The sequence below is a fragment of the Pocillopora verrucosa genome, chromosome 7, assembly GCF_036669915.1.
Source record: "Pocillopora verrucosa isolate sample1 chromosome 7, ASM3666991v2, whole genome shotgun sequence".
In the NCBI taxonomy this organism is placed as follows: domain Eukaryota; kingdom Metazoa; phylum Cnidaria; class Anthozoa; order Scleractinia; family Pocilloporidae; genus Pocillopora; species Pocillopora verrucosa.
Window position 1 is genome coordinate 1,732,643 of NC_089318.1, and position 27,224 is coordinate 1,759,866.

General features: G+C 38.1%; 5 protein-coding genes across 8 annotated transcripts; 1 reads left to right on the plus strand and 4 right to left on the minus strand.

Moving 5' to 3' along the window:
- Window positions 1–378: 378 nt before the first annotated feature.
- LOC131782219 (histamine N-methyltransferase-like) lies at window positions 379–2,621 on the minus strand. Its single transcript, XM_059098929.2, has one exon. The coding sequence runs from the start codon at window positions 2,378–2,380 to the stop codon at window positions 1,466–1,468; it is 915 nt and encodes a 304-aa protein (XP_058954912.2). The 5' UTR covers window positions 2,381–2,621; the 3' UTR covers window positions 379–1,465.
- Window positions 2,622–3,804: 1,183 nt separating this feature from the next.
- On the minus strand, window positions 3,805–8,128 carry LOC131782259 (uncharacterized). Of its 2 annotated transcripts, XM_059098985.2 has the most exons (6): window positions 8,027–8,128; window positions 6,625–7,308; window positions 6,410–6,541; window positions 5,872–5,982; window positions 5,073–5,593; window positions 3,805–4,573 (listed from the first exon to the last, which is right to left on the minus strand). In XM_059098985.2, exons 2-6 carry the CDS (start codon window positions 7,232–7,234, stop codon window positions 4,367–4,369), a joined length of 1,581 nt encoding a protein of 526 aa, XP_058954968.2. In that variant the 5' UTR covers window positions 7,235–7,308; window positions 8,027–8,128; the 3' UTR covers window positions 3,805–4,366. The 2 variants fall into 2 exon arrangements, with proteins under 2 accessions (XP_058954968.2, XP_066025841.1); XM_066169744.1 differs by lacking the exon at window positions 8,027–8,128 and having other exon boundaries at window positions 6,625–7,908.
- An 870-nt stretch (window positions 8,129–8,998) lies between these two features.
- Window positions 8,999–14,672, minus strand: LOC131782247 (adenosine receptor A1-like). 3 transcript variants are annotated; one of them, XM_059098970.2, is made up of 2 exons: window positions 14,452–14,672; window positions 8,999–11,079 (listed from the first exon to the last, which is right to left on the minus strand). In XM_059098970.2, the coding sequence occupies exon 2, from the start codon at window positions 11,036–11,038 to the stop codon at window positions 9,944–9,946; it is 1,095 nt and encodes a 364-aa protein (XP_058954953.2). In that variant the 5' UTR covers window positions 11,039–11,079; window positions 14,452–14,672; the 3' UTR covers window positions 8,999–9,943. The 3 variants fall into 3 exon arrangements, with proteins under 3 accessions (XP_058954953.2, XP_058954952.2, XP_058954954.2); XM_059098969.2 differs by lacking the exon at window positions 14,452–14,672 and adding an exon at window positions 12,588–12,695; XM_059098971.2 differs by lacking the exon at window positions 14,452–14,672 and adding an exon at window positions 11,272–11,384.
- Window positions 14,673–18,704: 4,032 nt separating this feature from the next.
- On the minus strand, window positions 18,705–19,784 carry LOC136282407 (D(1A) dopamine receptor-like). Its single transcript, XM_066170049.1, has one exon. The coding sequence runs from the start codon at window positions 19,781–19,783 to the stop codon at window positions 18,800–18,802; it is 984 nt and encodes a 327-aa protein (XP_066026146.1). The 5' UTR covers window position 19,784; the 3' UTR covers window positions 18,705–18,799.
- Window positions 19,785–23,673: 3,889 nt separating this feature from the next.
- LOC131782275 (uncharacterized) lies at window positions 23,674–26,468 on the plus strand. The gene is made up of 6 exons (XM_066170068.1): window positions 23,674–24,316; window positions 24,547–24,663; window positions 24,798–24,803; window positions 25,093–25,221; window positions 25,407–25,897; window positions 26,232–26,468. Exons 1-6 carry the CDS (start codon window positions 23,674–23,676, stop codon window positions 26,439–26,441), a joined length of 1,596 nt encoding a protein of 531 aa, XP_066026165.1. The 3' UTR covers window positions 26,442–26,468.
- Window positions 26,469–27,224: the final 756 nt, after the last annotated feature.

Sequence of the window (27,224 nt, forward strand, 5' to 3'; positions counted from 1 at the left end):
GGGAATTCGTGCGAGTTTTAAATCAGCGCTTAGAGAGGGCTCCAGCGTTATGAACTTCTCTCCACTCATTAATATTTTCGAATCAATAAAAAGTGATCTTATTTCTGCGAGTTTTGGAGTTTGTTTCGAGGCAGCCATCTTGAAAACTGAATAGGCACCAAGAAAACCCGCCATAAACAAACAAATGATGGCGCAATATACACTTGTACCAAAACTGAGTGAGTAGTGTAGATCCAAGCGGCAGTCAATACACATGGTGAAAGAGAAGAAAGGCATCTGAATGGAAAGTTTAAGAGAAGACAAGCACATTTTACCTTTTAGCACTGTTCTAGGCTTCGAAGAAATTGCCTGTGAATACATATTTACATATTCAGATACATGTAAACAATAGCCTCTATTTGGCGCGAAAATGTTTATTGATATTTGTCCGCGGATATAATCCGTTCCAAGATGCGAACAGTTTGAACTACAATAAAAAACATGTATAAATATTCTTACCTAATTTTAATAAAATGGATCGCTGGGATCACGTTACATGTGAATCGCCGAATAATCCTCGAGACGAGGCCGAGGGGATTATTCAACAATATTCACTGAGCCTGAGGATAATAATTGTTTTTAGTATGATTACTCATATCGGGCGCTTTCGATTTCTGATGTGAATTTGTTTTTTGTTATTGAAACCATCCTCTTACAATTGTTTCGATTACTCGTATCAAGATAAGCAGCCAATCTCCACCAGAATTTAAGATGAATATTTGATTCAATATCTAAAGAATATTTGAAAATTGTTACGTCAAACCTGATAGCCTCTTTTGCACTCTTCGGAAGTGAATTGTCTTCTATCGTATTTATCAATGACTTCCACGGTAACATTAACAAAACGCGATGACCCTATTTTGAAATTTAGCGCCCCTTCTTTAATCACCTCACGCGAGGTGTTTAGCACTAGATATGACACAATCCTCGACCAATTTCTACTTTGTTACTACAAATCGAGGAAACACCTATGGTATAAAATACGGTCTACGATATTTCCGAGTGAATTAAGTATTTAAGTGTTTTTTTTTCTAGTTCCAGATCTGCCTTTGAATAGATTTTGCGGCTTGTCTGCTGCGTAGAGTCAGATTAAGGAAAAAGTCGACAGCGGCTTCCTTTGCTCGCTCAAGTCCGTGTATGATTTATGAGATGTCAGGTGAGTAGCGTTACAACAAACAGTCACGGCTGGTAACGTTTAGTGACTCGATAAGTTTTGTTTTGTTTCACCATAATCGTCTTCGTTTATCTTATGTCAAGAAAAAAAAATGTCCTAAAAGGTCAATGTGACTCACAATCACTAGAAACAAAGTTTTAAAATATATGCTGTAAATAGATATATAACTGTCGTGTTTCGGTTTATATGTCTTGTTAGGCTAATAAGATTGTGGAATTAATGTGACTTTCAGTCCAAGCTCTTTCAATGGAGTTACTTATGAATTATTACAGCAGCCATTTCAGCTTTCAAAAACTTTCCTCCACTTTCGTCCGTCACCATTGACTCTCGGAAGAAATCCATAACTTCGTCCTTCAAACCCTGATCTGCGGTGACTCGAAAGTTTTTCTGATGGGTCAAAAAGTCCAAGAGCAGATCACTCTCTTCTGAAGGCTCTCCAAAACACTTCGTTATGTCAATAGAAAATTCTTGTGTTATTTCATCATAAGACCATCCTGTACTTCTCGCTGCTATCGCTGCGAGGTCCTCTTTGGTGTAGATGGTCATATCCTCGGATCCAAAGGTGAGCTTTCCTTTAAATTTCTTCTGCACTTTAGCAAAGAAGGAGGCTTCGGTTTGGACGAGACATAAGATGGCTCCCTTTTCTCCCAGATAATTTCTGAAGCACGATCGAAGAGCATCTTCGGCATCCATGTAATAAATGCTGTGGATAAAGTGGATGAAGTCTAGGGATGGTTTACTCTTGTCATCAGCGATTAGGCGCTGGTATTCTTGAAATGTCATTTGCCGCCATTCAAACGATATTTCAGCTAATGCTATCAGCGAAGTTGGCATTGACGAGGCAGATTCTTTAAACTTCTCTAAAAGAAATGAGCTCGGCTCCACAACCACGCTATGGATAGTGGGTTTTACATCAGTTTCGTTAGCTTTCAAATGCGCAGCTACGGAGTTGATCATCAATACATCCATTTCACCCTTTCCGCTACCAATTCCTAACATCCTGAACGGCTTATTCTTGTCACTAACAGATGAAATCGCCACGAGCGCTCGCTTCGTTCCATCTTGTACACACTTCACAATAGACTGTCTGGCAGTAGAGTGGTCCAAAAAGGCTTGAAAAGCTTTCTCGTAGGCTTCATAACTCTTGGACAAAGTTTCAAGTGGCATATTTTTCTTTGATCAGACAAGCCGACGCGAGACAGCTGCGAGGTATACACGTCAACAGTGTGTCTTCTGTTAGCAGTTCAATGAACACCGCCTCCACCAATCCCTTGCTTTATGTAAACAATCAGTGCATAGAATGCTTAATCCCTGTGGTTTTATCTGTTTTATCTTTAGTCAATGAGCATCGAAGTGTTAATTGTCATAATTAACTCTAGTGAATTTTCCCTCGGGTCATGAATTGCACGATCTTTCAGTATGGAATTTTGCCGAGTCACTGAATGTGCGTTTTCTTTTTGCTCAATTTTACTGACTCTTATAACTTACAAACCGACGGGCCGAAATCGCGAAGACTTCTTGGTTGGACTCTTCTACGGGACAAAAATTCAGGAAAAAAGGCCTTCGTTTCGAAGAATTTTATCCATGCACAAAAAATGCTAGAATTTTCTCTTTTACTTCATTAGATATTTCAGATTATTTGCGTTTTTGTATACCGCAACTGACAGATCAACTGAAAAGCGTGCCTTGTTTGAATTTTTCGGGTTGACATTTATCTTGAAAGGACAAATTGAAATCAGCAATATAAGATTTATTATCTTTTTGTTTTGTCTGTATTTTGTTTTGCACGGCGTAGGATAAAATATGGACTGGACCATTGGACTATTGGACTATTTTTTGGACTACTTTTAATTTTGGATAGCCTACGTGTAACCGCACCCTCCCCCGCAAAGATGAAATGGAGGCGCCTGAGTTTCATCTTTTGGGGAGAGGGTACGGCTACACGGAGGCTAATTTTCGGACCTTTTTTTGGACCATTTTCGGACCAATTTTGGACCTTTTTTGGGGCTATTTTATCGGTGGAGGTAGACCATTAGTACTCAGAGAGAGGTGGGATACAGTCTATCAGTACTCAGGAAGGGGTGGAAGGCAAACTGTTGTTACTGAGGGAGGGGTAGAAGACGAACTATTATTACGCAAAGAGGGGTGAGAGGTGGTTGTATTAGTAAATGCTACTAATCAATGGAGTTTTTAGTGATCATACAAATTATTTTGAGCGGGTTTTCGACTGATTATTTTTTGTCAAAATTTTTGCGTTGGGTCTTAGCCAATAGTCCAATGGTCCAGTCCATATTTAATTTTCTTTCCGTTTTGCGCTTACATGCGAACCCACATAGGTCATGGAACGACGAATAGGACCAGTGGAATAGGAGACTTGCACAGGGAGTGTGGAAGAGAAACGCAGAACGTGAAACGTGGAACGTGAAAAGGACTCAGTTAACTGTGAAATAAAGAACTTTGATGAGGGAGCGGGCCATGACGAATGAGATGTAGGAAGTTAATGATAGGAAACTGGAGATGGGAAAATAAAAACGAGAGTATAGGGAAATTGAGAACAATTAGAGAGGGAAAACCGATAGCTGTTAAAGGTTTATTGCAAATTGCGACAAAATATAACACTGATTCCAATTAAGTCAAACAAAATCATCATTCTCATATTACAAAACTGAACTTTAAGAGTTACAGGCGTTCGTTTTTTTTACTAAGTTTCTCCCATCGAGAGCTGTGAATCAACAAATTTGACTCCAAGAGAGACACCCGTCGATAATGAAGGCCTCCAAAAGCTTCACCTCGTGCTTCACACACTTCATTGACCAACCTTTGGACTGAAGAAGGCAGTTATAGTGAGCTAAATACCTCTCGACTCGACGTAACACAAAGGACTCTCAAGAGGCTAGTCGTATTTCGACGATCTTAGAACAAGGTTGAAATGTGAAACTGCAGCTGAAGTAAGGATCGTGAGAGGCCTAGAGTCTCAAAATATCGCGAAATATAAAGCCTCTCTGATCTGATGGAAACTGAACAGTTGGTTTGTACAAATTTCAGCGTCTCGAACTCATTCATTTGTGTTGTTAGCCAGATTAACGTCATCTTTGCTCAAAAGATACGACACGGAATAGTTCGCGCTCAACTCCTCGAGAATTCAAACCTCAGTCAGGGTGAAGGGTGACCACCGAAATAACTATGAAGGAAGTTCACGACTGGCTGGAAAACGTGGGGCTTGAAATGTACGGCATCATAGGGTTTTCTTGGCAGCCCAGTCCCCTCGGGATATGCGTCGCTGATGGGAAATACGTCAAGTACATTGACGCCTGCTCTGCACATGGTGTCCATTGCATAGGCGTTAAATAATAAAACACGCTGAAAAGAAAAAAGAGAAAAAGTTGTTCGTGGTGTGCTGCTAGGACAAGATTTGTCTTTCTGAAATTATATTCTGAGAGAAACGGTTCCATGCGACCACAGATATACGATATCCCTTGGAAAACGATATCCCTGGTTTATTATTAAAGGTAGGTTCAAACCCGTTCATTAACTACTTAAATAAGTTGAAAATTTTACCTTGTCGGACTTTTGAAGGTTGGTAGTATTTTAATTAAATTTTTCTATTTCCCGTTTAGCAGATATATTGGTTTATCAAACATACATCAATTATTCTACAAGAATCCCAAACATTTCTGCATTTTTACGAATGAATTGATAAAGAAGGCAGTAAGACATCATTAGTCCACACAAATGATTACTGACTGGGTTATCAACATACAATCAAGCAGAATTTTTTTTGTTAAATTCCTAATCCTTTTTTCAATTACCTTTCCTTAATTTAATTATACCTTATCAGTAATAAAGTGTTCTTACTCACCTGATAAGTCAAAAATCTGATACTTGTTGAATGTCGCGCATTAGTTTTTGGGTCTCCGTACTTCTCTTTATTAATAGCAGTTGTCGTCTTCCAGATGAGTTTTCCTCTAAACCTCCATGATCTACCGTCCGTCTTAAATCTATCATTTAACAATCTAATTGTCTTGTCAATCAAAGTCTTGTACGATGAGAAGTTTATTGTGTGCACATAGTGCAGACCTAGATTGAGAACCAAGACGGAATTGGCGTTGTCCATAAAAGGCTGATCGATCACGTGAAAAATCTCGGTCAGAACTCTCCTAATACTGAAGTCTTTTTCATCCATCTCTAATCGAGCTCTGGTCAAGTTTCTGTTGGGAATTTCGTACACCCAGTTGTAAGTGTTATTGCATCGTTGAAATAATGTTTTGCACAAAGGCTGTTTGACGATGGACTTGTAGAAAAAATCGCCAATCGAGTCTCCGTAAATCCACAGTGTTCTTAGTTTTCGTGTCGGGCTGTTTCCTAATGAGCCAGATTTTTCTAGAATTGATGATTATAAACATTATCCTATTACAACAATGTGGCAAAAAATCGACTATACATTAATCGGAGAAGAGTTACTTGTGGAAGATATACTTTTTAAAATTTATGTAATAATTCTACTTTAAACTTCTAAATTTCGGACTAGTTTACGTGTCTGGATTAAGAAACTGCAGCATTTTTTTTCTTAAATAAACTTTCAATCGAAAGATGCAGTCTACAATTAAATACTTTGTCAGCGAAATAAACCTTTAAATAAAAGCTTTTCCTTTACTCACCAGTCAAATATGGTTTCCATGTGTCATTGACCCATCTCCCATTGCCGTCCCATATTTCAGAGCATTTGATCCCACATGGTGTGTTCAGAGAGCCAAACTTGCTAATAACCTCTAGATGCAAACAAATGAATATAATTTTTGAGGTGACTATTAAAGATAACTAAAGAAATGTTACTTTCAAACCCTTGGTTCATAAGGACATAATGAACAAGCTCCCTACCATTTTTCCAATTTTTTCATTTTCGCTAACTTGATCATGAGAACAATAATCAGCCACCCACAATTGATGCAAAAATTATATTTCCTCAGGAAATGAAGGTTACATATCAATAACATTACTCATCATCATCTGATCTAAAGCGACCAGCTGAGGGTGCCATCGTTCCAGAGGGTGATGTGGCCAGCGCGAATAATCTTGTACCCAGATCCTACCGTGTAACTGCAACTGTATGTAGAAGCCTTACAACAGCGTGGCCTTGGAAAGTCTTGAGTACGTGACTACAGCGTGCAGAAGCATCGAAGGAACTAAATAACTTACTTTTAAAAAGAAGCTCCGTGGAACGTGGAATTTGGATAGTGAAAGGCGCACCGTCCCACAAAGGACTTAACAGAAATGGCTTTTCACGACTAGGAAGGGCATCCGGTGATTGGTATCTACCTTGAGCGTTTCCTATAAAGGAACACATTTTACATGGCTGAGCACTTTCTTTGAAATTCAGTTTCGCCTTTAACCCGGTTTACTGGTTGAATTACCTTTTATAAACCAATCTCTTGGTGGATCTTTATATCCATCACACAACGAATACTCCAACACCACCTCCACGTCATACTTCCCAGATTCCAGAACAAGAAAAATGACCTCGTACTTCCCATTATTATGATCAATTACTGTTGGAGACATCGAGGAGGGACCTCGTACATGAACCCGCCAAGAGTCCCCACCAATTGTCTTGTCAAGGTTATCTTTCGTTACAGACTGTATTTCAAATCGACTGAACTGCCCGGCAGGTCTTATATCCCACAATGTAAGATAGCTTTTAGCAGCGTCCGTTCTGCTTTGGTCACGCCAGGAATTCATATTCTTTCCCCACTTCATGTTATCTGTGCATGGTCGTAAGACTCGCTTCCAGTCTCTGCGCAGCCGCTTTAGACGACACCATGTTTGCATGAAGTCGGCGTATATTTCGTTATTGCGAGTGTGGTTCTTTACTGTTTTTAATTGCTTTTGATTGGATGAGATAACATGAACGTGATAGCGGTAGTGCAGCCAGTACACGTATGCAAAAAGACACAAAGCCAGCACAGTTAAAGATCTTCGCGATACCACCCGGATAGGACATGCTGCTGTTACCGAGAAAATCATCCAGAGATCTCCGTCATGAGTTTTTTAAAGATTTAATTCACATGCTCCACAGTTTTGGACAACATGTCGAGAACCTGCGAAGAAAAGAAATTATTTGACAGGAGTGTCATACGCCATAACTGGTGAACTTGTCTTTTAGTAATAACAAGGTTCTTTAAGTAGCCAGGTTTGTATAATTTGAAAGTATCATTGAAATTTGCTAGTATCATTCATTAGTATCATTCAAAATGGAAAAAAGGCTCAGTCGTGAGTCGATTGCTCCGAGGTAAATGTGTATTCTTCGCAGAATAAACAGCTGGTCCGACCCACACATGCAGTGAGAAACATCGATTATTGCGTTCATGCCCACTACGCATGTACCTAATCTAGTTGAAAAAACTACACATTTTACTTTCAGTCTTACACACGGCATAAAAGACCAGATTTCTATTGGCTGACGTACTTTCAATTTCTGCAACAGGTAATTTCAGCTTTTGATATTCCTTTGTCAAGAATTTGTTTGCCATTCAATTATCTTGAAAGCAGCATGACTCGTATCCATGAAATAGACAGGTCTGTTCGCTCGGAGAGCAAATATAGTTTTTACTGTGCGATGATTACGCGAATTTCACACTCCTTAAAAGAAAATTATAATACATTTACTGATGACAACTCGATAAAAATATCACAGCATGCCCTTTATCATCTCACCGTTGTGGTACAAACTGATTCGATGTTGCTGTGTCTTTGATAGGGAAATAAAGATATTCTTCAGAAATCTCTCCTGATAATATTTTTCGAGCACCAAGTTACCTTTGTAAGTGGTTTTTCCTGAAACACCTACTCCATAAATTTCAGTTGAAGGCGCCATTTTTCAAGTCCATTTTGATCATTGGAAAAGTAGCTCGATTAATTTCCTTTCGAGGATCAACTGGCCTTTTGGCGCGCGACCGGTACCAGTTTCCCACTGAAGTGGTATATTGCAGGTGACCTGGGGAGACTGCCTATCAGCTGCTGAAACTATAAAAACAATACAAATAATTTCGGTGCAAGCTTTTTGAACTGAGCACCGACCACGCTTGATTTGAAAAACAACAAAAAAATAAAAGGTTCATCACAAGATCCGTGATCAAGTCATTGAAGGTCATAAATGACAGGCTCCCACTGTAATTATTATATTATTTAATTTCTTGTAAGTGGGGACCACCCGAATGTTCCAGAATAATCTTGTACCCAGATCCTTCCGTGTAACTACAACTGTATGTAGAAGCCTTACAACCACGTGGCCTTGGAAAGTCTGAGTACGTGACTATTGGCAATTTTATGATCTGGTAGATTCAGTTTCACAAGGTTAAAACTCAGCATAACAAAAAGATAAAAGCGGCATTTTTGCGATTACCGTCTCTCAGAAAGTTACATTATTTAGAGAGAGTAGTTGATTTGAACCATTTAGTTCTGAGAAAAACCCGTTTGTCATGCCAGCAATCTTCTGAAACTCAGAATCCTTACTAACAAAAAAGGACCGTCTTATATCACGAGAGTTCATTTTGATGTTGAATGGCATGTCTTTGGATCACACATGCTAACATCGTGGACGTTTGCACTGCTAACCGCCTGAGGACACAACAATTGCAGTGCCACCGTTTGACGAAGAACAAAATATAATACTAAACTGGGAGAAAACGCTGTTCGCTGTAATGACGGATTTCGAAGAAGTCTTTGTCTTCAGCTTATCCTTCTTTCCAATTATCAAATGGAAAAGACGAACGGACGGTTCTTTTTTTTTTATTTTTTATTTCAGTTGATGTCCTCATATACCTGAAGACATTAATTTAAGTACCATGTACACTCAGCCACTAGGACTTGTTTTTCATCCCCATCGTAAAGCCTATCTGTAGCTCAACGTAACAATTAATGCATTTAAATTCTAAACATAATATGGCAAAAGCGTGATTTGTTAACGTGTTACAGTTAGGACATCCAATATTAGGTAAAAGTACAACTGTAGACAATAAGTTTCTGAAATACATATATATGCATATTATAATTATTATTATGATTAATAGAAGTATTATAAGTGATATAATCAATACAAAACTCTCGTTACAAGATTGATCTTCGAAATTTAAATCTCAGCGAGTATATACAGCATCAACTGATCATTCAATGTAAGACAGTAAGCACGACTTGATTATAGGATGAAAAGTCAGATTTCTCGGCTACTTATTCCTCCCCTGCGAATTTGATGTTGTGTCAAGATTATTTACATTGGTTTCTGTTGTCTTAACTGTTTTTATCTGTTTCTATAGCAGTGCACTTATATTTTAAATATTCCAATTAATGATCACTTTATAAATCGATCACTCGAGGGAGTAAAAGAGTTGAAAACACGTGAGGCATAACGAATCAACGAACAGAAATTCACTTCAAGGAATGGCTCCTCATCTAAGAGATCCTCCACCCTACATCACAGCTCGTTTTAATACAAAGCTCAGTGCATCAGAAAAGTAACTTTGTATTTGATGAAAGAGCCCCAGATCATTAGATAATCATGCTCGGCACGACTGCATGGGATATACAATACAAATATAAACCAACAGTCACACTTAAGTCCGTAAATCCAGTTACTGTCACTATGTGCGTCAATAACATTTACTCCTTGTTTAAATTGCAATTTGGGACGAATATGAAAGAGAAAAAGCGTCATAAAAATTCTGAGGTCAAGCTTAATCATACTGAGTTCACAGCACTGAGTTTTGGTCTCACTCGCGCTCGCGACACGGAATGACGTGAAGTCCCAAGGACACGAGCAACAAGTTGCCTTTGAGGTGCTATCGGCATAGCTGGCGCTTTTGGGATAGGAGCTTGTGCTAAACACGGAGCAACAAACTTAAGCAGTGTGGTTCTCACTTCCCGAATACGATAAGTATACACAACAGGATTCATAGCGCTGTTACTGTAATGGAGAAACTTTACAAAATCTAACAAGTGAAACAGGCTGACTCCCTGCGGGACTACTTTTGGACAAAATATAAATAACATTGAAAGTGTATAAAATGGAAGCCATGACACTGCGAAAACGCTCGTGATAATTAGCACAGTTTTTGCGGTTGCCTTTTCCCGGAAAACTTTTCTTTGAAGCGAATTGGTGGAATATGACCTTCGGCGAATATTAAACAGTTTGACGCTCTTGTAAATGTCGGCGTACATGCAGATTATGACAAAAAGGGGGAGAACAAAGCCTCCGATGGTAATAAGTAGAACTCTGTATTTCTGCCAGGGTACGGCCTTGAAATCGCTCACGAAGATGTACGTAATGGCAAGGCCATACAACCATGTTGCGGCAATAGCAACGTGATAGTACACACGTGCCATAGCTCGGTGTTTTAGTGGTCTTGAAATGGAGAAGTTCCGTTCGATGCTTATCGCTGTAAGATGTGCAATGGAGACTAGAGCACTTGAAATATCTCCGAAAATGTACACCGCGCGGAAAGACAGGTTGAAAGTGCTCGGCGCTAAATGGTTCAAATCGTACAGCAAAATGTATATCCAACTAGGAATAGAGAAGGTTCCAACAAAAAGATCTGAAACTGCCAAACTCACCAAAAAGAGATTGGTTGCTGTTCGTAGCTTTCTGTTTCTAGTGAATACGGCTATGATGAGAGAGTTACCCAGTATCACAAGCAACGCTAGAGTCACATATATAACAACAAAAGCGAATGTCTCTTGTTCCGAGTGTCTGTAAAAAGATTTCTGTGAAGTTTCACTTGTTTCATTCGATATTCCTTTGAGAGAGGTAGAGTTCTCAGAAACAAAATCCTCCATTGGAAAATTTCGTTTTGGCTTCCCTTAGAAATGGCCAAAATCTGAAACGAGGAAACAAAATGCGCGTAAGCATAAGACGAGACGACATAACCACTTGATTGTTTGCGTCATCCTAACATAATGTTATTAAGGACTCTAGTCCATTACCAGTTTACCATGAAATGGAAAGTAGAATCTGGGTAAATAAAATTCAATTTTAAGAAGGTTGATAGGGTAAAAGAAATATTACAAACATAGCACGCGATGGGGAAGAATTGCCTCAGATTTGAAGGACTTCGGCTTGTTTGAACATGAACCACACTCATTCTTGTAAGCTAGTTTATCGCATAGCATGATTTGAATTTTATACTATGAAACCGAAAATTGACGTAAACAGCTGACAATCGTTAACTTCTGTGCCACAGCTGGGATATCCATCAGCGAATGAGTTACGTCATGAAGTAATTGGTACATATTAAGCAAAAGCGTAGGGAGATATAATATCTCAGATGTTTCCGCAAGTTAAATTAGGTTTGCTTATCGCAAAGGCAATTTCTTCTTTAATAATTGTCGGTTCACATTGAGCAGTACCATTAAACGCCGACTGAAATTAACCCCACTTTATTACTGCGTTTCAATTGCGTAAGGCCGGAAGACTCAAAGATCATGTGTAATCACACAACCATTAATTGCTTACTTTATAACTACAATTATCAATTAAGGCCTCCGACAGGAGATTAAACCAAAAAATGCATCTTTTGACTCTTTCTCTTAAGTGTCAACCCACGTTGTCTTCAAGTTCTTAGACATCGGTTCGTTGACGTCGGCTTTTACCGGAAAACTAGGAAATGTGTCTACCCTGTCTTTTAATTAACGAATATTTCTATCCGCCTCCATTAATTTAAACTGTACTTTAAAGCTCACAATTTGACATGGAGCATTCACCTCAAGATGCTGCACTCATCACATTGAAAGAGACAATATATCCCCGTGTAAACCAATGAAAGAAACGTTTTTTCTTTTATCTTCTCTTATCTTATATCTTAGACAAATACACTAATACCTTTAATCAATTTTAAGATCCCTTATGATTTTCTCTATGAAGGGGCTTTTTTGGCATAATCGAAGAGATAAGAATTTATTGCTTACAGAGAAAAACTTACAATCACGAATTTAGATCTTTGTTCATTATAATGTCATGATGTGATCCTTTAGCCCCGTAGAGCGCAGTTTTTTGGGTTTTTTTAATGGCAGAATACTGTTGTAATAAAGCGTTGCGAATTTGTCAAGAAATGTCAAGCTATACATTTAGGAAGGAAATAAAGTTTTAAGGGGATTCACTTTTTGTCAACAATCAGCAGTATTTTTATAAACATGTAATCACCAAACGTTTTTGACCTCTTAGAAAAGTTTCATCCAAATGATTTGTCAATTATGACGAAGGATATGATACCTCCATCGTAAAGGGAAAATATGAAATAATAGTACTCTAGATTTACAAAACTGAATCGGAAAAAGAAAAAGAATGAAGAGGGCTCATCATGAAGAAAACCGATTGCGAATGACAAACCTGAAAACTATAGGGATCTCGAAGTTCTTTGCATTTCCATACATTTTGTGCGCTCATCCTTTTCTTCACTTCCCACTAGAAACTACTCACGTTTCTCCAATATATTCCAAGGTGAAATTGATTCATCAAATGATATTCTCATTTGGTGGAGCGAAAAGCTACCCATGCCGTGAGGTTGGGAAACAGTGAACTACAATTTATGAATGTCACAAGGAATTTTTTGTTCTTTTCTTTCTTTTTTTTTTTTTTCATATTTCAATGACAACTGAAGGTTTGTCAGTTTTTATACAGTGAATATTGGCAACAACTTTGCGAGAGGAAGTTAATGGCTTGTTCCTTATTATGACGTCACAAGCAACTTATAGATTCGCATAAGTGGTCTAAGTTTGTTTAAATCGACATTCCAGGTGCCAAAAAATCACTTGTCCTCCACGGTCCTCCTAAGTGCTATCTCTGGTTTCTATTTTGCGAAGAATTATTTTGCTCACAAAAAAATTGAATTTTGAGGGATCTTCTCGATTGAAATAGCCAATTCCAAAAGAATTTCAAAAAATGAATAGTGAATAGCAAATTGTAAACACTGAGGTAAAATGAAGGTTCAGTGACTTCCTCAAGATTCTTTTTTCTTTTTTCTTTTGCCAATCGTCTCATTAAATCTTATTTTCCCCAAAACCCCAAATGTTTGTGATTCATTGACAGTTGAGAGCTACGTCATGCCTTTAGAGGTGTCAGTGAAAACCACACACGAAGAAAGAAATAATCAATTGTAGATACTTTTCTTAAATTTAAAGACCTAGACAGAAATTAAGTTTTAAAACTCACAAAAGGGTCAGAGGATGTTATTGTATTAGTTTCCTTTCATATCTTCATGTCCGTTTGTATTGGAAAATAAGCAGGAAATGAATTTATTTTATTGTGTAGCTACTGCCAGTTAGGAAATTTGTATGGAGCACATGATTGTGAAATAATAATCACGGGCGAGCACATGAAAAAGCAAACGCTTATTATAATAGGTTTCTAAATTTCAGGGAGCCGATAATTTCGAGTTTTCGAAAGAGAAATAGTTCATTTATCAAATCAATAAAGGAATCTGAATTTGGCCTTGCCGGTATCTAAACTAATTTCCTGAGATACTGATCTAAAACTTTTAACTTTAAAAAAAACCGCCCATCTGAAAATTTCTTCGCTTTTTATCAGCATTTCCTCTGAATCCTATGAAGTACAGGACTTGTTTAGTTTATGAGTTTGTCTCGGGCAAAAAAAGCGCACGAATCGTGGCGACACAGCGGGTATTTTAACTACACGAAAGCCAGTAGTATCATGAAAACAGTCTTCATGAATTATTCTTAAACGTACATGGAAAAAAACCATATTTGAGTATCTTATATGGGATTTTCCAAGATAATTTTCTTGTAAAGTATGATTATGTATTTTCAAGAGTCTTTAGGGGACCGCGACCCTAGATAATGGTAAAAAATAAAAATAAAAGAAATTCCGGATCGATTCCTATTTCAATCGTTTTGCTCATTTCACGAAGCAATGTAAGTTGGGGGGGGGGAGTTTAAATGCGAAAGTGACCCAAACATTGAGTGTTTCGTAACTTCCAAATGTTGGTTCTGGCCTAGATACAAGGTAATGTTTAAATTGTTGGCAACTTTTCTTGCCATTCTACATTTTCTATCGCGCATCAAGTCGGAGGTTATATGAAAAACTAATTTTCCTGCTATATGTTCTCTCGCTTAAAGTTAAATTTGTTACATCACCCACGCATTCGTGTATATAATTATCTTTAGTGGCACACTTCAGTTCTGGGATACTAAATTTCTATGTGGAACAATTCTACGTGGCTAGATTTTACCTTTACCTAGTTTCATCCTTTCGTCAATCGTCGAATGACCCCTTGGTTGTTACAAGACCATTGGGATGGAAAAAATATATATAGGTGCACCAATACAGTTATTGATGTTATTCAAACTGCCGCTCTCAGGGCAACGTCTGCTTCAACAAAACTATGATCTGGCGGTTGAAGAACTTAGATGGCATTACTTACAACTCCGATTCCTATTATTGTCCGAGTAGCTTATCTGATAGCTAACCCATGGAAAACCTTCGCAACTACGGCTTAAATTGAGTTCAAAATCATGGCGACTGAGTCCATTTATAATTAAAAACCTTTACGGCCACTGTGATTGGCCTATCCATCTTTTCACTCCCACTGACGCACATGCAGGAAAAAATGAACGATCATTTGCCAAAAATTTTTTTTTGTTGATTTAAAGATTTATGTAATCCACAGGGAATTTTGCCACTAGACAGTGGAGTCTGGCTACCTGTGTTTGGTCTTGTCCCTTTAGTTATAACTGGCATATCTCTTAACGAATCACATTTTCCTTAAGAGCGGCAGAATAATTCGAATTTCATTCATTGAAATAAAAAGAAGAATTCTCAATGTTTTCTTTGGACATAAATACATATAACCTTGCGGCGTTTACTTTCCTATTTCAACATTGCTGAAAACCATTTAACACGAAAAGCATATTATGCACTTTTTATTTATTCATAAGCTTGAATAAAATCTTGAGAAAAAGCATGCAGTTAAGAAATCTTAGGTGCTCGCCTCACAGTGCACAGAAGTGCCCACACTTTTAAGTACAAAATCACGGTTAGCGAATAAAAAACGTCACTACTGAATGTATCGATGAATTGTCTCCAGTTTGGATGATTGTTGTCTAGGAATGACATGTTTACAACTGTTACGAATTTTAATATTTTTTTTTAACAGTAAAAGGCTGAACCAACAAGATAGGTGTGCGAGTGCACTTCATTGAAGGTTTTTTTTTCCATCTTTCGATTTACGAGTGACATTTTGCACCAACTGTAGCATTCTGACCTTGTAGTGGGTGAATAGAAGCACTCTTTTAAATGTTCACTGAACTCAGCTCTAATGACAAGAAAAGCGAAGTTCTAATGAAAAGGTGACGCTGTTTGAACGCATAGGAAATATGGTCAAACAAACTCTTGACAGCATTGCATCAACACAAGGCCTTTGTAGCAGCGTAACAATGTTAAAACGTTCTATAATTTCTCTGGAAAAAGTCGCTACTTAGTATAAAACAGATGAAAACTCATACAAGATGGAGATTTTCAAAGTAAATCTGAAGCAAACTAAATTTTGGTCATTTGTCACCTGATTCAGTAACTGTGGGTAAAATAAACAAGTGTCACTTTTTTAAAGACATTTCCGAAAAATTCATACTGAAAATGTCAAATCGTTTTGCATCATCTCTGAGGGTGTAACACGAATTGATTGATTCGAAAGTGTTTTCAGGCGATTTTGCCTTTACAGCGAGCGGACGTCAATCAAATGAACTCCTGCTAGTACGCAATTGTTCATGCGGCGCAAGCTATAATCAGTACATCATAGAAACAGCACAAAAACCAAACTAAATACGAGAACAGGAAAGGAAAGATTTCTTAAGTGTGTCTATTGTTATCCCTGAGTCTCTTGAACTCTCAAATGTACAATCCTTACTTTTTAAGCCCTGCTGACACTTTTAGCAACCCTCCGGAACACTAAATCGACCCGTACTTCCAACACGTATAGCTTAACTTTCCTAACACTATTCCGTCGAAAACGCTAGTTTTCGAAAAGGTTTTACCTGAACCTGTAACGTTTTCCTCTTTAGTCTGGTCATATATAACCATCGTGCCCTCTTTTAAGCAGCTTTCCTTTTTAACTCGTGAATTGCGCGCATGCGCAAGAGCGAGTTATAGATACCATGTGGGGAATGGCATTCGCTCGCTCGCTCGCTCGCTCGCTCGATTGGTCGATTCCTGTAAACTTTTTTAGATTTTAGGCTTTTGAGTGCATTTGATAGTTTTTAGCGAGCAGTAAACAGAAGAAATGGCGACCTTTGTTGCTAAGAATAGTGGTGGGGTGAAAAAGAAGCCAATGATAATCTTAAAAGAGTTTTTTTTTCGTTTTAGTTTCAACAAGCGGCGCCAGCGACTGGCAGGCATGCAAGGATTCACACTGAAATAACAGAACAACCTTCGTTTTTCATAAAATTGTAATTTACAATCCTTGAACTCGAAAACAATCGGAAGATTCATTGAAAATATTACTTACTGCGAAGCGCTCGAAGTTTACAGATGTTCAGAAGCTTTTTCTGTTATGGCGTGAGATTGAGGACAAAATTGATCATTACGTTTCGTCGCGTGTGTTTTTCCTGTGTGAAGCAACAAAAGATGCCGGCGACTGACGAAATTACACGTTAACACGAAAATCAGATAACACCTAAACAAACAATTTTAGCTACCGATTTTCAGTGAATTTTTAAAGAACAATTTTCTTTTAAGTTTCAAGACAATTTGAAGATTCAACATACATACAACGTACTAAAATGCGAAAGTTACACACCACAAAATTGATAAATAGGCCTGAAATGAAATTCTATCTTGTTATTGATTATACGTTGCCTAGCACGTGACTTAAATCTACCCAGGCGGAGATCCAAAATGACGGTGGCAGGCTTGGCTTAGTTATATCACTCAAAACTCGTTCCAGTTTGTCTGATTTGATAAAGAGGGAATCGTTAATGTTTTCATTAAGACAGTATTGCCTTGATTTTCTAATATTTACAACGAAAGACAGTAAATTTCACTTTTCACCCACATTTACTTCCAACCTTTTCTTTTGAACCAGAAACAAAAATGATAGACGTTTAAAACACATGACATCATCCACCTTGCTTGTAATAGCATGATTATTTCAATTGTAATGCCTTCTTATCCCAACGTTACTTTGTTTCTTTGCTACATTAGCGAACACTGAACTACTGCTCGTACTCTAGATATGACAATCAACCACAAAATTCCCAAAACCAGATAACATTAAACATCATGTGTCAAAATCATGTGTCAATTCACGAGTTTGCTCACAGAGCACTTTGATTCATATGATGATAAATGCAGAAAAAAGTGTGCTCTGGTGATCAGATTTGACTGAAAAACATTTCCTTGACAAAAGGAAAGAGAATAGAGTTCTCGTTTATTCCCTGTATTTGGTAATTGGTTGTTGCTTTTCATTTTCCAATCAAACTGTCTAGGTATTGCACATGCTTTGCGGTGGAAGCTTTTCTAGGGATTAGAAATCAATTTTGTACTCGATGAAGGACATAAGTCGTCCCAGAAACAGAGACCAACCCCTCTAGATTCTGGATGAAGTGAGTGGAAGCAAAGAACTTTTAAGATGAAATAAAAGTGGGGAATGATTCCGAATAATAAATTACGCGCTTTTCAGACACAACTTCATTTATAAAGAAACTTTAAAAAAGAGAACTGAATAGAGACTCTCACAAACCACTTGAGACTGAAACTTGGCAATATTTTTCTCTGAGTCGATCATTAAAAAAACTTGACTTAATTTGAAGTTACTCATAGTGGAGTAAATGATGCCTTAATTATAAAAATGTCCTTTTAAATGTTACATATTGATCTGTCCATCAAAGATCAGAACTTAACAATTCCCAATCTTTTCTTTGTTTTATAATTATAAAGATGTCAATAGTAGAGAGAAAGTTCTGGTACCGGATAATTTACCACCTGTCTTTCCATTGATTAAATCATCATCAGCACACAAGGATAAGCTTTATTCCCTGCTTTTATTCTTTTTTCTTTACGTCAGCTATGTCCGTTACACGAAATAGAAAGCTAGTACTAATTCCAGGTATTCCTATCGAGCCGTAGCCAGTTGGGTGTTTTGCAACTTTACTAATTGGGGGAAAAAATTGTCGACGTTATTTTAAGATTTCTAAACGCACCCAACAGCAATATAGCTCCTCACAATTTGAATTTAGGTTTTTTGGGGGTTAATAGTTGTAACATCTATTTTGTCACCCTGGCCGGAATAAAAAGTGTATGCTGCTTTTAAAAGCGAAAAATTAGAACAAGAAAACCCTACCAAAGTAGCAAAGAGATAGAACTGATCGAGAGTCAAGCGCTGAAAAGAGGAGAAGTTTCATAAGTTACCAAAATTTCCACCATCGTCTTCTTGACTTATGTACCCCTGATATCCGTGCAAGCTGTTTGTGCGCACCAGTTCGCATGATTATTAATGTTCTCTATTTCCAACCTGTGGAATATATTTTTAAGGAAAAAAGTACACAAGGCACAAACTTCACTTAACTTTGGTCGAAAAACAGCCAAGCTTTTTAAAGCCACTTGTTCCTATTTTCTGGTCGAATTGCACGACGCCTCTCAATCTCCATTCCAAGAGCCCTTTCAGGCAATTTTACCAAAATTCTTCTCATCTCCTCGCTGCGATAGGCGTACACAAGCGGGTTCACTGCACTGTTGCTGTAATGCATCCATTTTATGAAGTCCATAAGCCGCATGAATCCTTTTCCTCCTCCACCGCCAAGAAGACTCGAACGTTGAAAAATCCAAAGCAGGGATACCACAAAAAAGGGAAGCCAGGAGGCTAAGAACAACACAGTCACGATGACCATCGTCGTGACTGTTCGCCTTTCTTGTTGAAGCCTTTTAGAAAGGACCGATGTCTCGGCGTTTGCTCGTTTCCAGTTTGCATTCATGTTCTTGACACCCCAGTGGATACTACTGTACATGCCAATGAGGACAATGAGAGGGACAGCGAAGCCTGCCACAAATACCAGTAAGCCACGATATTTTTGCCATGTTGGGCTGAAATCGACTGAGTAAATGCTTGTGACTAGCACGGAGTAGATCCAAGTGGTGAACAGCATTTTGTAGTAACGCTTGTGGGAGCTCACTCGGTGCTTAACGGGCCAACAGATAGCAAAGTATCGCTCGATACTTATGGCTATGAGGTTTGATGTGGAAGCCATCGCGCTAAACACGTCGAATGCTTGAAAAAAGGCTCCTACAGTGGCACTTGGTAGACGGCATCTTTTGAAAGAAGGACAGGACAGATGGTAGATCCACAGTGGAATTGAAACTGCCCCAACCATCAAATCTGACACAGCCAGGCTGACAAAGAACATATTTATGGCAGCTCGAATTCGAATCTTCTTGAAGGCGACAATAACAAAAGTGTTTCCAGTGATGGTCATCAAAGAGAGCACGACATAAAGAGACATGAAGATGAAAACTTCATTCATGGAACGGAATGATGTGCTGTTCGATGCCTTTTCGTCCAGATGAGTTGTGTTCTCCATCTTTAAAGCTTCCTTTGCTTGATGATTGAACTTTTTTCAGCCAACAGAAATTATGATGCTCTTCGTTAACTCTTGTTTATCTGGAGCTTTGTGTTGGAGAAGACTATACTTATGCTGTCTCTGTCGTCCACTAAGACAATCAACCGGGTTTATCTTGGCGCTTCATCCAATGAGAAATGGATCGTGTTATATATCGATTGATGAGGATTTACGTCAAACTCATTATTACATCAAATTTGTTGTAGAAGACTGTCGATGTTCGTATTTCTGAATCAGAAACATAATCGTAAATTGTGTACACCCTCATAACTGATTCAGAATTCATGAGCTCTTGCCGCAAACCTTTTTGGCAGTCATTACAGCTTTGGGGTAGTATACATTGCATGTAAAATAATATATGTTTGTATGTATGACATGAGATGTCGACTTGGCCGGAGCCACGCTTGGTGTAATGAGGCCAAATGTGGATTTCCTGAACTGAAAGAACTCAGAAGCAATATTTCTAGAGTAGCGACATCAAACCTGACCGGCTTGAACACTTCATGTCCTTCGTTAGCCGGTTTCTTTGCACGAATTTTTTTTTAATTGAGATCGTGAGAATTACACAGCTGTCGCGTCTATGTTTATTTATTAACCGGATGATTTAGCCTTCCTTGGTTGGAGCACGTACAGTTTCTAGCCTACATGGTCTTTCTTGAAGCGCTTACGGGTTTGATCTCTTTGGGATCAATTTTAAATAACTAACGACGATATTTAAGTCTTCCCCTCGGATGGTTCAAAAATAGACTTTCTTCATCTCGTTGTAAGGGTGTACCCATGGTTGGAAAACCAACTAAAAAATAAGTATTGTCACTTATTAGCGGTGACTTTGTGTCCATGAAAGCAATATAAAGTTGTCACTTTTTGAGAGAACTGTACTTTTGTATTCAATCTCCCCACTGAACCGGATAAGACAACTTCTGGTCTTGTATTGAGATAATTGTAAGTCGCATGTCAGAAAATAACTGATATCCTTGATTCGAAGCTCTTCAGCTGTGCTCGTAAAGCAAAACCGCCAAGGAAGTAAGAACTGATCAACTAGCTTACTATATTTTTGCTAAATGGCTTATGAAAACATATTATTTCCATTTATTTTCCAACACTTAAAAAAGTTAAATTGCTAGATGCCAGTTTTGTCTTTGACACTATGTTACCGCGGTTTTCTATCGAATCCTTAAATTTGCTAAAAGCAGCCTCAGCGTAAGCGACTCGGTTGCTTCCTTAAGTCACCATGACATGACAATCATATTTTCAATTAAAAAAATTAAATAGGAGAAAAATTAATAAGAAAAAAAGAGGATAAGAAGGCATATGTTGTCTTCTGCAGTTAATTTTAAAAAAGCGTGGGACGAATCTCAAAGTATTGATAGAAACTGGATAAGAAAACATTCAAAAGTAGATGAAGGCTTTTTGTTCCATTCGTCTTAAATCATAACGCAATGCCAGAGACTTTCATTCGAAGCTCTATATATATGAAGAGATGACGTTCATGTCGGATCCCACTAATTTCCCTAGGAAGCATTTGAAGTAGATGTCTAGTACATTTTTAAGTTTCCCGGCGCGGTTACCAGATGGGTAATTAGCCAGAGACGAAATGTTGCGAGGAGTATAAGGACTGTGGCGACAGTAAAGAAGAATTTTCTTCCGGGATGGCAAGAAATCTTCCCTTTGTCGAACTCATCTTGTTCCTCAGACAACTTGATGAAATACGCTGTCATTGTGATATTTTCTTGAGACAATGGACTCTTTCTTTGACGATCAGTCATTGATTAACTAGTAGTTTTGAAGAAGTTCAGGTCCGCTATGTGAAGAGCTTGATTTTAGAGATTGTCTGTGCATTCAAGATAGTTCTATACTGTACCATTTAGTTCACGTACCATTTCTCCTTCCATCAAGAACCAAGTCACAGGTGAACGACTTGAAACAATTTAAAAGCTTAAAAGGTTGTATCTTAATTTTCGAAATTTCACAATTGAAAAGGTCTGGTTTGTCATCCGTTTCTCTATGAGGCAGGTCCTACAGGTGGGTCCATTATAAGGTGTCAAACGGAGATATCTTGTCAATTTTAGAAAAATAAACAATTCGTTTTGGCTAAAAGTAATTGGAACTGACAGGTTCAATTACCTAAAGTTATCCGCTCTCTTTCAACCTGAAATTTGAAATAAAGATTTCTGACTGGCTAAAGCGCGTGCATCTTATCCAACAGAATTTATTTTGAGCAAGGGAAAAACTCGTTGATCCATGAATACACAGGAATGTGTCGCTTGAACGCATCATTCATCATTCCCACCCTGCTCATGTAGTCTGGGACCCTGAGGACGAACAACAGACGAGCAATACTTTGCTGTAATGGAGACAAAACAGAAGTTCGTCACATAGCTCATAATTCTTTCAGGTGTTTTAACCCTTTCGCTTCCGAGATCTCATCAGTAATTATCTCTACTGTCTGCCATACAATACTTATGATTTTATTTCGGAGAATTTGGTATTAGATCAACTAATAATCCCCTAATTAATATTTTCCTTTATTCTTAGCACTTGTGTACTTGATATTGTATCGCTATTGTAAGGAGAAATTATCTCTTGGTCACTCATGTTTATGCCCCCCGTACAAGGCACCAAGCATTGCATTGCAATTTAATTGTTGGAGGCAGCAATGTGGAGAGTTTTCGACCAGTTTTTTCACTCACCCAAATTAAAGCCCATCCTCAGCGATCTATCTCGTTTAATTTTTATTTACAGGAGTCATACTGTTCCTTTTCGTTAAAAAAAATAAGTATAACCAAAAACAAAACGGAGAGATACTTACGAAAAGCAAGGTTTTATAACACAAAAAGGTCCACTCTTACCATGCCTCGGTGAGTCTACCCGGTACCTGTGTTCGTGAGGCACAAACAAAAAAGCTCTAACCAAGTAGAGCTTGTTTGTGACTTTGTTTAGTTCCTATACCCTGGCTTTTTTCCGCATCATTAAATCAAACGAAGGTCATAAGCGTTATCTACTAATAATATCACACAGGAGAGAAAAATTATTTGTAAGTCACCGGGGCAAATGTCTAATTGAAAGGAATTTGAAAGTAGCTGGCGGATATTTAGGTACGTATTTATTATATCATAATAATCATCTACATATCTGTAGTAAAACGTTGGTTTCTCGTACTAATTCTATGCGAGAATAATTTTTCCTTTGTGATCTTGAGAATGTTTATCTTTACACCGAGTTATGGGTTTATGTTTCTTTGAAATAGCGTTCATTGATAAACGGTTCGTATGAAGACTTGTAGGGTAATATATTTGTGAATTATTCAACTTCTCCCTTTTTTGGTTCGTTAGCTTTTAGGTCCACTAGTTGTGTTTAAAATTGGATTTTAAACGGCGGAATGCAAAGTTTCGAGAGACTTCTTTTGAAAAGAAGATTCTGATGGTTCCAGAAATATCTCTCCCGTTGTAATGATTCAACTTGACCCTCCTTTAAAAACGCAATTGGAGAAGGTAGACAGAGGGACTGAATTCCTCAATTTTCTGAGTAATCACTCAAAACTCAACTTTAGGTAGTCAGTTCCCTTCAGAGCTAGATTTACCGTGAACCACCTCACGCACATGTTTAAGTAGAGGAAAAAATTAATTGACACTACTTGGCACCATTTGGATACCTGCATGTGTATAATTCGCTGCAAATATTTCATGTTTGCAGATTCCACTATGATGTTTGGTAACGGGTGTGACGGAATATCATTCGTAATAATCTGTGCATTCTTACGTAATTTCGTCCATTCTGTTCAGCACAAAGTTCTATATAATGATAACGCGCAAAAATCAAGACACTGAGAGAGCGAAAGGTGCAGATAATCCATGCGAATCCAGGTCCTTCCTCGCTCAACAGGATCCAGCAGAGACTTCTACAAAATCTCTCTTGCTGTCTTTATTGTTATCTACGTATTTTTGTGGTTATCAAAACCTTTAGTGAAGAACGAGCTGGACTTGGCTGGTCACAAAACACCCATTCGGTTACGAGATATAGTAGCTATAGATAGTATATCCTCGTCGATTGTAAATGAGTCCTCAAGCAAGGAAGTTGCTGATTTCACCAAACACTGGTGTCGACAAAGACGAGCGAGACGGGATTGGCAGGCCATGATTTTACCATGCAAAAACAAAATGCCATGGAACTCGTCAAGAGACATTGAAAAAAATGCCACCGATCCAGATGCAAGCTTTATCTCACTGTGGGATATCAGACCCGCCGGGCAATACAGCCGTTTTAGCATCCAGTCTCAAACGAAGGAGGGTCATCCTAAACTCGAGGGTGGTGACTCTTGGAGGGTTGTTATAAGGGGACCGGCCTCTATCTCTCCGACAGTTATTGATCACGGAAACGGAACATACGAAGTTCTGTTCCTTGCAATGGAAGCTGGAGTCTACAAGGCAAGCGTCATTTTGGATTTTACTTCATGCAATGGATTTAAGGACCCTCCAGTAGATTGGTTTATTATTGGTGAGTCAAAGATGGGTTTCATTTCCCAGTATGCATGTATTTTGCATATTACCATTGGATTGCTCATTCGACGCAACAAACCATGCTCGATTAATGCTTCAAGGAAAAAAAAAATTAGAAACGATAAAATGTGCTCATGTTGCATACCTGCGTGGGGGTTTGTCCGGCATTAAATATTTCACAACCACTTGAAGATCCGATCACATCTTTCTTTTTTTCTCATTTCCAAGGCAATGTACAAGGAAAATATCAGCTGCACCCAGAGGTTGAAGGAAATAAGGACTATCTTCAAGCGCCGTTATGGGGTGGGAGTCCTGTGGAATTACCAATTCCTCCTGCTAAGAATGGTAAGTTCCTCAGTTTTCTCGAAAACTTCAACTCAATGAAGCAGTTCAAGGTTGCATGTGCTAGCTCTTAATTCTACTGCCAGTCTCTCCTGACATTAGCCTGGTTGTAACAATGATATAAGATCATAATTCAGGAAGTAGTGGACTCCTAAGTATTGTGTTGACTTAATTGACTGAGCTTTGACAAGAATGCAATACCCGAATTACGGACGGGTGCTTACTTTTCGTGAAGGTAATTATTTGGTGAGGTATGGTATTGATTGCACCAAACTGATGTACCATGGAAATACTTTCCAACTTGCTGACCAAGTTTCGTTAAGGAACTGGTTTGCAATTCTAAGAAGTCTACCCAAGCCTCTTGAGATCTGTAGGCGATTTTCTAATGCTCTTCTGTTATTCAAAGAAGGAACTTTTTATTCTCTATGTAAGCGAATATGTCCAGCATATCAAAGGAAACCATGGATAGAATAAGGAGTAAAGGTTGTCAAGTCAAATGCAACTTTCTGTGGGACGGATATGGACGATGGGTGCGCAATACATGGAAGCCACATTTCAAAGGTACTCATAAGTACGAATTAATTGTAGCTTTCCATTAGATGCTCCGTTCGTGATTTTGTCAAACCAGTGGAGAGAGGAAACAATAAGCAACAAATTAGGTAACCAATAACCTTTTGTGAACCAATATTTGGTGAGGTGAAAGTTAAAGGTTGTTGGTAAAAACTTTTTTCTCCTTTTTTTTTTAGACATTATTGACACGCGACCCATTGGCAGAAAAAGGGGAACTTTGTGGGTTTATGGTGATTCTGTCAACGTTTTCTTTGCCCAGTCACTGGTACAGAGAAGGATATGTAGAAACATTTTCAAACGATGCAATTTCAGTTATAATTGGATTTATCCTGTCCATAATGTTACAGCTGCTAAGAGACAATATGATAATTTAGATTACAACAATGAAAAAGTTTTGGAAAACTTTCGCCGCATTGTCTACGATCCTCAAATGGACGAAAACAGCGCTATTGTACTAAACTTTGGACTTCATTTTGTTGAAAGCACAAACTTTACGAGCTACAAAAAACTCATTGCTGGCTTAGTGAGAGTGTTGAAAAATGATGTGACAACGAATGGGACGTGGAGGAGTTATCGAGGAACAGTTATATGGAAAACAACCACAGCAATAAACAAAGAAAAAGCAAGCAACATTCATCTTGGACATAAGAGGTTTATTACACAACAGGCAAGTGACTGCGAGCTGTTTGCGAAACCATGGTTACGCCATGTGTATTTTCTCTTTTGCAATTCATTTTTCCTCTCTCGTGTTTTTTCGACCTTTATTTCATGACTGAAATCAAATGGACGCCTCGTAGGAAATAAAATCCTATTCCAAGAAGGAGAACTAGGAAATTCGCTTGCATTCATTAGAGTTGTTAGTTTGGGTCTCCTTTTTGCCATAGTTTTGATTGCTACTAATTATTTTCATCTTCATTGCTGTCATCATCGACATTATTTTGTTACTGATTTCTATTTTTGTCCAACTGATTGATACTTATCAATTTGTATTGCCCTTATAGCGAATTTTGCTGTACAACTCTTATGCTACTACGCAGATGTGCAGAGCTGGGTTTCTCGTACTTGACGTCTTCCCCATAACAGATTCTTATCCGCAAGGGACTGGAACTCACGGAGCCCATGGACCCGTCAAGAACGACATCGTGCACTATAGCAACCTCGCTTTTATACCTGCAGAGGAGTTACTGGAAGAATATTTTGGCGGAAAATGACCTTGGAAGCTATTAGAACGCACACAAATCAATAGCACGGAAGGGATCCAGTGATAAGGCAACTAGATACGGCATTATAAAGTGATTAACACTAAAAAAACCTGTGCTTTTTCGCGACTTTTAGACTAAAATGACCTTATTCGGAATCAGGTGTCACGTGTTTGTGAGTGTCCTTCTCAGATATATTGCTCATCACTGAAACATAAGTTCAAAGGTGGAACTCATCAATATATTAGCGATGCAGTGTAGAAACTAAGTTCCTTTTGTGTAAAATACATAATGTATTTTGGCGCCATAATTGAGAAATAATGATTCCGGACCCCATGAAGAATCATAAATCTGACCCGAAAGTTTTTAATAAACTAAAAAATTATTACGTGAAGATTGTTTTGAGAAATAAAGGTAAGAAAGGCTGAGTCTCTGTAGGTTCCCTGGAAAATAATTAGTGAATTTCAATAGGAGGACAGAATGACAAAAAGGCAGTTCAAAGATTGGCTATGGCACCCTTATAACTTGGAAGGATCACGGAAGGCCATGTTACTGAGAAAAATTCACTCAAAGCTGTTATTACATGAATTAGGTAAACCCCTAAACGATCTCAGAGGCTACAAAGGGACAAATAATGCAAATAGAGAAATACAGTTTCTCTGGGCGGAAATCAAATGAATCTAAAATGAAGAATCAAAAGTTTCTCTTAAACCTTCTGTTTTTCAAATGAAATCTCTGAACAACATTAGTTTAGAAAATCGTGTTTTTTTTAGTGATAAATTGTATTTGTAAGTC